Source organism: Silurus meridionalis, chromosome 5 (assembly GCF_014805685.1).
Source record: "Silurus meridionalis isolate SWU-2019-XX chromosome 5, ASM1480568v1, whole genome shotgun sequence".
In the NCBI taxonomy this organism is placed as follows: domain Eukaryota; kingdom Metazoa; phylum Chordata; class Actinopteri; order Siluriformes; family Siluridae; genus Silurus; species Silurus meridionalis.
The window spans coordinates 23,301,549-23,312,767 of NC_060888.1; the positions used below are offsets into that span (position 1 = coordinate 23,301,549).

The 11,219-nt window shown below is 38.1% G+C and overlaps 1 protein-coding gene across 1 annotated transcript; it reads right to left on the bottom strand.

Annotated features, from left to right (window-relative positions):
- Positions 1-4,899: 4,899 nt before the first annotated feature.
- On the bottom strand, positions 4,900-9,107 carry gins3 (GINS complex subunit 3). Its single transcript, XM_046849326.1, has 3 exons — positions 8,758-9,107; positions 7,680-7,913; positions 4,900-5,287 (listed from the first exon to the last, which is right to left on the bottom strand). Exons 1-3 carry the CDS (start codon positions 8,926-8,928, stop codon positions 5,057-5,059), a joined length of 636 nt encoding a protein of 211 aa, XP_046705282.1. The 5' UTR covers positions 8,929-9,107; the 3' UTR covers positions 4,900-5,056.
- Between the last annotated feature and the right edge of the window lie 2,112 nt (positions 9,108-11,219).

Below are 11,219 nucleotides of genomic sequence, written 5' to 3' on the forward strand. Positions count from 1 at the left end.
TTTAGTCAGAGCACTAATCAAAACACATATCAAAGCTGGATATAAACCCACATAATCCAGAAGCTACTCTAATGTTTTACTTAGTTCTTTAGGCTGAACAATAAAGGAAACCAAAGATGGCACAGAAACAGCAGACTAATAGGAGCCAGACATGTGTGAATGTATTTTGTGGCTCGTGCGGATGATACGCATCATGATATACACCTGACCTTCTGTGTTAGCTGGAGCCCAACTAAGCAGTCTCCTTAGGAAAGACGATGATGAATCACAGCTAATCGAAGTGTCCTCGTTCGATTTTTAAAACACAGGGAACTGTTCTGTGCTCCTGGGTGACATTGAATGTGTCTCACTCTACAGCCGTTGCACGGCAGCAGTACTCGATGTCCATGCACTTGACATTTCTTGTGATTTGCCTGCTAATGCCAGTACTATTATATGCACGCATGTTGAGGTTTTCCACAAGAAACAGAGATATCCGATCACAGAGCACTTTATTAGGAACATCTGTATTTTTGCTAGTTTATGCAATTAGGTAACATCAGCATAATGCATAGAAATTGCACTTATGTCGAGTTTTTTTTTTTTTTTTTTGTGCATCACATCAGAATGTCACAATACACACCTCATAAAGCAATGAGTCTCAAGAACTTTCTCAGGTTTTAAAGAACAAAAAACTCTGGCAATTACATACTTCACTAGCATCCTGTTTTGATGCTTTCTGTTGTTATATTGCTATTGATTTTTTCATTATCACTGATACGATGATTTCGGTTGGCAGCACTAAAATCACTAAGCTCTAATTTCCGTCCAGGCAAAATAACTTTTATGCAAGCTATGCACAGGATATTGGGCTTATGTGAAACAATAATGAAGGATGTGTGATCTGAGATGCTGGCAGAGAAGGGGGTGATAGGAGATAAGAAAAACACTAGTGGCAGTCTGAGTTATCTGGTGTTTGCACGTCACTGTGTTATTTCAACATGCTCGAGGTATTAGCTAAGTGTTAAGTAATATTAAGCAGACAACCGATCACAAGTTTGAATTCTGATGATGCTAGATCCATCGGGGGCGGAGAAGCAAAAGTGTACTGTAATGACTTTTGTTGCCAGCTATTTTGAAAATAATGAATGTATGTTGAGTTATTTTTTTAAAGACAGTAAAACTATACTGCTATACAGGCAGTACATTCTAAAATATATCCAAGTTTTATTTCTATACTATTGTCTCTTGGGAAGATATACTAAAATGGTTGCTGAAATGTGAGGGGTGTGTGTATATATATTTATATATATACATACATATTCACACACACACACACAAATATATGTGTATATTAGTGAAATTCTTTTATTACATATCCCAGCTTGGTAGGAAGCTGGGGTCAGATTGCCTGGTCAGCCTATCTTGGGCATCTGTGACTTCATGTATATAGCAAAGTAAACATCAACCACCTGGTTGGTGGCTGGTTTGAGATGTTAGAGAATTAGTAAAATCGGTTGAAAATGACAGCTCATATAACTGGGATAGAACCTTGGGGTTTTTTATATTAATGGATAGATGGATGGATAGACAGAGAGATAAATAAATGGCTATATAGATTTGTAGGTTTGGATGGTTGGATGGATACATGGATGGATAAATGAATGGATGAGCTTTAACCCAACAAAAAAAAAGAGTATAAAAATCGAGTTAGAGAAGATGGAAATTAAAGAGACAGAGCTGATTGATAATATTGGTGGAGACAAAATAAGAAAAAGAGAAAGAGAAAACAGAATACACTCTGAGACTCCCACCTAATTAAAATGCTGTATATTGTTAGCAGCAAAGGAGCAGAGAGATTAACAAATGGAGGCTGAGTGTGGGTGTGTTATCACAGAGCCGTCTAATCCTCACACCTCTTTCTCTCTCTCTGCCTCAGGGACTGTCTGTTCTTTTTCGAAATATAGTCTTGAATGTAAGCTCTCATGGCTATATTTCTTTCTCTCTCTCTCACACACACAACACACACTTGAGCATTTACCACCTTATTCTGATGCTGATGCTTCAATACTCTGAGCAAAAACAAAGGACCACAATTCCCTTCACTCCAACATTCTCGTGTCTGTGATGTTCCTGGACCCATCAAATGTCTCCCAGTTGTGTCTCATGCAGGTTCTTCAAAAAGAAGCTCTGAATCTTTGAAAAGGAAGTCCAGGAGGCACACAGATATGATCGCACAGAGAGAAATCAAATCATCCAATCCAACACATTAGACATATTACACCCTTCTACTGTTTCAATAAAGCCAGTCTACACGAGATGCTTAATGTAATATGCGACTCTTCATTTCTCTGGGGTTTGGAAGAAGGTGCCAAAAGTATCAAAGCATCTAATTTAAAGCCAGTTTCTAGTTTCTATCCTCTAGCAATATACGTACATCGTGATCATCTAATAATACTCATTGTCCTACATATAAAAACACAGTTGAGTGTTTTTCATAAAGGACCCAGTTCTCTGGCGATCCACCACAAATTACATTCCGGTCACTGGTCTCTCAAAACTGGTGATGTTCTATTAAAACTGATTTAAACCAGACATGTGTAAATCGAACAGAGATAAATTGCATCATCAGATAGGACAAGATAAGGTTTTTAAACAAAAATTAATAACGTAAAGGATTTACATAGTCGAATCAGAATTAAGTCTTACTTATAGTCGCCTTATAGTCGAAACATGTTTGGGCTAGACAACAACAATGACACCAGGTAGTTTTAAAACTATGGACAGAACATCACACAAAGATGAGGAAGAAATGTATATAAACATTTTGGATCAATAAACCTACAAAAAATCACAAAAAAATAACAAACTAAAACAAAATAAAATTAATTTACAGAATTAAATTATAACAGAATATACCATAACAGCATCGCCCAAACATTGTTAAATATTTAAATCCCCGCCGCCAAAATGCTCCTGGGTTGGTCACGGATTATAGAAAGTAAAACTTCTGAAAAAATCTGTCACAGGATGGGGGTTGGATTTTTTCATGCATTATAATAGGCTGTATATTAACTTTTTGGAACCAGTAGCTCTATGTGAAATCATACATTGGGCACCCCCGTATAACCGAAATGGCACAATCTTCGTTTCATAACACGACTGCAAAGATTTGACTGTGAGATTGGTAGGCGAATCAGGTTCCTCCTTTCAAAGCATTGAATATTCAACTCTTCATGGTCACCCTTAGACATACATTATGGCTTAAGCTACACAAATGTATGTAGATATCATACGTACTTCCTATTTTGAACGAATGTTTTTTTTCTCAAATATTTTTCATAATCAGGATTTTATATTCAAAAAAAATCCAGTACTTATAAACATTACTTTACTGTGTACAATACAAATACTGTTTATTACTTACAGCCATGGAGCATTTCATTCCTGACCTTTCAAAAGACAGGACAGATTTGGGTTGAAGGCCTTATTTTTATGGTACTTAAATATGGATTAAATCCAATTCAGTTCCATTCCATTAAACCACTCAAACTAGTTGATCACAATAATCTGTCTGATCTCAATAATTTTGATTCATTTTAAATTCAGCAACCTCCTGCCGACGCTTTAAAGAGTGCACTTTGCAAAACACTGCCTTATAAGATGAGTACTGTGGCTTAACAAATTCCACACTAGAAGACCAAATAACATCTCATGACATAGAATAAACTAGGACACTAAACAGCCATCTTTTTGATTGGACAGTTTTCCTGTAAAAGTCGATCACATCTGCCTGGTCCAACAAACTGAGGCTGTTCAGACAGTCTGCAGTGATTGCATGGCCGATACGCCAGAGGCCAACGTCGATAACTTCCATCACAGAAATCACAGCCCTGACCTCCATCTCTCATCTGTTTCATTTGTGGTGACTCTCTAATGCATGTATTGAAAGATTGAATGAGATGAGAGATGTGTGGAGATTTGTTTCATGGACCCAAATGAAAATTTGGACGCTCACCCACACACTTCTTCTCCAAGCCTGGCATCACAGTGGAATATCTGAATGTCAGTTTTAATATACAGACCTCAGACAACCCTGCCTAAAAGGTCCCCACACAAACACACGGTGTATATGCTACCGCTGACACACAGATGTTTCAGTGTAATTTAGAGTTTAAACTGACCTTTAGTTTGTCTCCTCTGCAAGCGCATAAACATGGCAGCACAGAAAATGCGCCCTCTGCTGGCCAAACAACTCATCTCTATTTTAGGGACGTTTGGAGACGCATCGAGTTATTCATGGTATGGAAGACACGTTTATATTACACATGAAATTTAATACGATGTAATACTGTTTTTTTATCCAAAATCATTGCTTTACAGAGACTGAAAAAAACGGGGGCCACACTTCCAGAAAACGCCACATTGAGGCAAAGTTTTTATATTAAAATATTTGTGATGTGTTTAGTAATAATGGTGCTAATTTGCGATTGTTTCAATTCTCAATTCAGCTAAATAATCGTCAAAATGCTCTGTCTCAGAGTAACGTAGTAAAACATGTACAATGGTATTTAATAGAGATCAACTAATAAATCTGTTTTGCTAATTAATCAGCACCGATAGTTGATCACTGGAACTATAAGCAAAAATACATTTCGATAGTTTTTCCGGCTTCCGTTCCGATCTCATTATGAGAGAGCAGAAAGTGCTAGATTTATTATTTGTAATATAATTATGATATAATTATGTTTATAAATTAAAAAAAATTAAAGAAATGTAAATTTATTATCAAGTATCAAGTTTTAAATACTATCGGTTGATTAATCGGTTATCTGCAAGTACGATCGAGACTAGCTATCGGTAAAATCTATTGTCTGTCGACCTCTTGTATTCAATATAAGACAAACTGAACAAATGACCTATTCTTACAAAGCAGCAGTAAAGGCTTAGCTTTATTAAAAGTAATTTAAACTTCACAGATACATGACAAACTAAATTCCATCTCACACTCATTCTCTCACACATGCACACGTCTTGCTCTCTCTGAGCAGTGTCTCTGTTCGTGTTGCTCGGCTGCTCAGGAATGCAGCTCTGTGATCTTCCTCTTGCGGTAGTTAGTGACCAGGCTGGAGGCAGTGAGCTGGGATGCTCTGCCTCTCTCCCATAGCTGGAAGGCGTTAAGGCCGTTCTGGCCCGAGCGGAACAGCGCCCTCTCCAGGCAGTCCAGCCGCTCCAGAAGCGCAGACATGTCCTCGTTATATGCGTTCTGGGACGAGTCCATGGTGCGGCGGAAACGGCCGATAAATGTCTGAACAGGAAGAAAAAAATTATTAACAGAGGGAGTGTATGAGGAGAAAAGCGTGTCTGGTCCTGAGCCTCTAGTTCAGTGACTGTACAGCTTTAACACACGGAACAGGAAATTAAACAAACTGTGGACTACAGGCATCCTCCTGAGCGCCACTTATATTTGTCATTAGTATAACGAATAATATTAATAATGATATTAAAATAAAAGACATTTCATTTATTTGTTAACTTTCCACTGTGTAAACACAGACATTATGCTGATTTTAAACATACAGAGTCAACCCTGCTAATGCTCCTCAATGGCACCACAGAAAAGAGCCGTAAGCTGGTGCACTTTCCCTCAAATGCAAAAGATGCAGACAGCTAGCCTCACATTTCTCAGAGAAAGCCCGCACTGCTTTGTAGCCGTCATGTGATAGGAAAAACTGTCTGACGAGAGGGACTTAGTCTTATAAAAAAAATCATAGAGGAAATAAATTGTGTTCTTTATTGTTATGCTTTGTTGCACATATGCTGTTAACATTAATGCGGCTTTTCTAATCCTGTTGTGTGCAGCGGGGTAATGCACCAGCAGTCACGCAAACCTGAAGCTCAATTTAACACTTCGAAAGCATTTTCAGAGCTGCATGCTTTTGGGAAGGTGTTGTGCTAAAACCTTATGAAATGCTTCCTAATGGAAATACAAGTAAACTGTGAGGAAGCAATCCAGTGGAAAATTGATTCGTTTTTTTTAAAGGATTAAAACAAAATGCTGTTTAAAAGATTCACTGCATTACAACAGGCCATGTTCACATTGAAAAACAGCTTCTGGAGTGAACGCTGGCTCTGTTTGCTGCCGCTGCTCCCAGGAGAGAAATAATTTATTTTGATACATTTATTAATTTTACTGCATTTTCAGCACCTGGGTAGTAGTTTAACTACTTTACATTAAAGCCTGACCTGTCTATTTGACCAGGGTTGCTGTACAGATGGCTAGTCACAGTTATTAGCGACTACTGGTGGCTGTTTGCGGATATTTGGCGGCCGCTCAAGGCCATTGATGATCACCGGCCGTAGACATTGGCTGCTGTCAACTAGTGGCGGCTGCTGTGGCTACTCACGTCTATTGGAGGCTGTTCATGGCTATTGGTGAGCTGCCGGTTTTGGCTACACTTGCTTGGATCATCCACTCATTTATCGGCCATCCAGTAGCCTCAATATGCTATACGGCATCGGAACTTCTTTAACTTCCCATCTCTCATTACTCCAAGCTGCAATCAGAACTGCTCTCCTATAAGGATGTCATTTGCATACCTTGCCGTAAATATGTCTCACATGATATTTTATTAGATATATTGCAGTCTATTGGAATTGTAGACACTTCCTTGGCTTGGTTTACATCTTATCTTTCTGGTCACATTCAATTTGTTTAGTTAGGAAAGTTCAAATCTAAAAACTCAAGCATTACTGCAGGTGTCCTGCATGGTTCAGTTCTGGGCCCCTTACTATTCATCATTGATTTATTGCCACTTGGAGGTATCTTTCGGAAACATGGTATCCAATTCTACTGTTATGCTGATGACACTCAGCTCTAATTGTCCTTCCTCCATCTTCTCTTTTTAACTGTTTGTCTGCATTATAGCTTGGTTCTCAAATAACTTTTTAAAATTGAACAGTAATAAAACTAAAATACTCCTCGTGGCCACAAATAATAATCTTTCTAAGACCCGTAGTTTCTCAATGTGTACTGACAGATCCACAATTGCTCCTTCGACACAGGTTAAGATCTTAAGTGTTATCCTTGACAACACCCTCATCTTTTAAAGAACATAGACAGCTTGTTACCACATGCGTAATATAAATCGCCGGCCCTCCCAATGAGATCCTGCTTTTTGTTTATAAAGGCCTACATAGCATGGCTCCTTCATATTTACCTGACCGACTTCTAACATATATCCTTCTCAAACTCTTAGATCGAAGTCCTCCTCCAACTTAGTTCTTCCTCGTATACTTTTGGCATCTATAAGATTCCAAGCTTTTAGCTTCACTGCCCCATACCTGTGGAATGTTCTTCCTTTTGAAATCCATAACAGCAACTCTGTCTTTTCAGGCAGGCAATGACGTATTCGTACGTCTTCCTGGTTGTATAGTTTTTCATTATTTTAAACTGTTAATTGTTGTGTTTTTTTAATTGTATGCAAGGTGTCCTTGAGTGTTATGTAAGGTGCCCATAAATAAAATATATTATGCAAAACCGATTAATCGGTCGACCTCTAGTGACAAGAGTTTGGGATAGAACCACATATGCTTCAGGTGTAAAACCTTATAATCATACAAAAACGGTTTTACTTTTACTTTACATTTTGGAAAGCACAGACATCTGACACCATCCTGATTAGCCACCAATCACCCACCTGTAGAATAGACTGGGCGATCTCTGGGTTTTCTGCATTCTCAAAGTGCAGGATCTGAGATCCCAGGCCGTAGTAATAAGGACCCATCTTGTGAAGATCCACCATGTTGGCATCAGCACCGAAAACCGTCCTCCACCCCTCGCGGTACACTTTGGGCAGATCCACTGAGATCACATGCCTCTTCCTCTCATACAGACCCTTCGCCATCCACAGAGGCATCTCCATCTTAGTATTCTTTAACACAAAAAGATAAGCAGGCACATATCAGAGATGTAGCTTTCCTTCAGATAAGCGCCTAACCCCTTCAGAATAATCAAAATGTTCTATACTTAATAAACAACCATGTATACACCACTTGTATTTAGTAACAATTCTTTTACTCGAGTTGTAGATTTTGTTACTCATTCCACCTCGTGTCAATTGGAGACACTCTGTGCAGCTGAGGAGGTTCCACGTGACCTGCCTAAAGATCCATGAGGTTACTAGTTCTCTCTCTCTCCAGTGTTCTGTATTGTTGAAAGATTTATGATCAAACTCTTGATGTTACCCAAATGAGGATGGGTTCCCCTTTTGAGTCTGGTTTCTCTCAAGGTTTCTTCCTCATAACATCTAAGGGAGTTTTTCCTTGCCACAGTCGCCACGGCTGCTCATCAGGGATAAATACACACCGTTCACCTTGACTGTTGATTTCTGTAAAGCTGCTTTGAGACAATGTCTGTTGTGAAAAGCGTCAAATGTCTGCATTTAAGCGTCAATCACTGAACACCTTAACAATGATGGAACTGTAATGAATGGACATTCAGTGATGAGGTTCCCTTTTGAGTCTCAATCATCACAGGTAGTTTTTCCTCGTCACTGTCTTGATGATAAATGCAAAGGCTTTAACATAAATTCATAGTCTTCAGCCTGTGTATTTCTGCAAAAGCTGATTTAGGAATGTGCATTGTTAAAACGCTTTACTTAATTAACTTAATTGAATACAATTAAGATATTGATTGGTCGATATAACAATATATGGCGATATCAATGTCTTAGAAATGAATATTTATCACTTATCAATCGGATATTTAAGTCTTACCTCGGGTATATCGTGTGATTCGCTGGTTTTCTCCAGAAATCCGAGTTTAGGGAAGGATGTGTCTGTTTTGCAGGGAAGCCGCTCATGTGACAGCAAAATGTCGTCCAGCGATAAGAAGTTCTCCTCCATCCCAACCCCTGGAGGAACAGGCATGTAGGACTGTGTATCCATTAGCGACAGTGAGATAAATACAAACAAAAAGAAGCCAGACCAAACAAAAAACAAACAAACAAACAGGTAGCAGCAGTCAGACTACACCCGCGCGCACGCAATAACACAGTTTGGCGCGGGATTTCGAATTGCCAGGGGCACGCGTCGATCCGCGATCACATCAAACAGATAGGCAGAGTTAATCGATAGCAGAGCGTCGCGTCCTTTCACAGCCGACCTCAATCAATTATAGAAAGCGAAAATCGATCCGCGTACGATCTACAAAAATAAATTAAATTACTACAAAAAAGTAGAGCCGATTTTGTTTAGAAAAAAAAAAAACGTTTGTGTATCAGTCAAGAAAGCAATGCATTACCTGATTTTTGAGTCTGTTTTTATTATTTTTTATTTAAAATTAAGTAGTATTTGTTTTGTTTGTTGTTTTTTTTACTGTACCGTATATGGTTTAAATTACAATAATGGTCACTTAATTTGAATTACGACATTTTTTCGTGCTGTTTTACGCTTTGGCCAGCAGATGTCGCTATTTCACAAAAGTTGCTTTGATGAGCTAATTTTGGATTTTTTTGGTTGTCGATAAATTCCGTGTCCTCACCCTGGGGAACTCCATGCCCTGTAAATTTGGGTATTTTTTCTGTTTAAACACACAAATATTCTTGAAAACCTGACCTCTGCCTTTTTCTGACCGTTCTTCTCCAAAAGGTTGCCATAAATGTGCTCAATTCTATAATGCCGCTGCTCGCTGTAACATTAAGAATTTATCTTTACTGGAAACTGAGAGGCCCAAACTTGTCCCAGCACGATAATGCCCCATGCACAAATAGAGCTTCACAAAGGAAAGATTCACCAAATTCGGAGTCGAATAACTTGTTTGGCTTGCTTAGAGCCCTGACCTCAACCCCACTCATCAACATCAGAATTACTACACACTAGGTCTTCTCACCAACATCAGTGCCTGATCTCACTCATGCTTTTTTAGCTAAATCCCCACAACCATGCTCCAAAAATCTAGTGAAATGTCTTCCTAGAATATCACCGCTTGTGGCACCGTTTAGTCGGGTGTCCAAATAATTTTGGCAATACTGTCGAGCTGAAGATGGTTTGCCGTGAGCAAGGAAGCATGTGTAGAGACAGGGGATGATCCAGATCTTGGATGATCGGCTCTTTTTTTGTGTGTGTGACATACATTGTAAAGCGTCTTAAAAATTGTGATTTGATTGTAAAATAGTTGATGTATATGTGAAAATGATCTGTGCAGAGGTATGTATAAGAAGTAGGCCAATATATTATATGATTATGATATGATATACACTATATACTATATTCTGATTTTTATTGTGTTGAAGACTATAAGCAGTATCCCTCTTTTCTCTGTATCTGTGTGTGTGTGTGTGTGTGTGTGTGTGTGTGTGTGTGTGTGTGTATATACAGTATATATGTGTGTGTGTGTGTGTAAAATAATTGTTGTACATGTTTTATGTTGCCTGTAAGGCCATGATAAAATAATATTAGAACATCAGTGTGCTGGAATGAATACAATGTTTAAGAGAGTAACACATACTTAATTCTCTTTTGTGGTTTTTCCATCCAGGTTGTATATTGATTTCTATTTTGTTTTATGTTAATCCAAACTACTGGAGCAAATCACTTTTCGACATTAATAAAGCCTTGGTTTATCTGATCTTATTTCCTTTCTAGTGATATGCACAAATAAAGACCAATCATTAAATTTTAGACAAGTTCAAGGTAAGAGTTTATATATTTACAATTAACTATTTGCTCACTGCCATCATTTAGAGTGCCTGATGTTTCTTGTATATGTTATATCTTATACCAATCTTTACATTTCTCTTTTTTCATTGCTGTAAAATATGCACAGGAACAAAAATTGCGATTGTTCATTAATCTTCAGTAACCATTTTATCTTGGTCAGGCACACAGGCACAAAGCTGAGAGTAACCTGACTCCAAAAACCCTGAAGGTGTGCGGTGTTAATGTTACCTGCAGTACCACTGTCACAATCTAAGATAAATATTGTATCATAATACTTTTAAAAGCACATATTTTTTACATATACATTCCAGCACAATAAAATTCTTTCCTTTGTATATCCTAGCTTGTTAAATAGGGCATTGCGCAATGGCAGTCCTGGGGCTTGGACCCCCCAAATTTTCTGTGAATCTCTATTATTGATATCTCACAATAAAAAGCTGTAAAGGCAACTTTATATATAATTGTTTAAGGGGGAAACAATTGTCTTTTTATGTGTTCATCCTGAATATTTATATGTA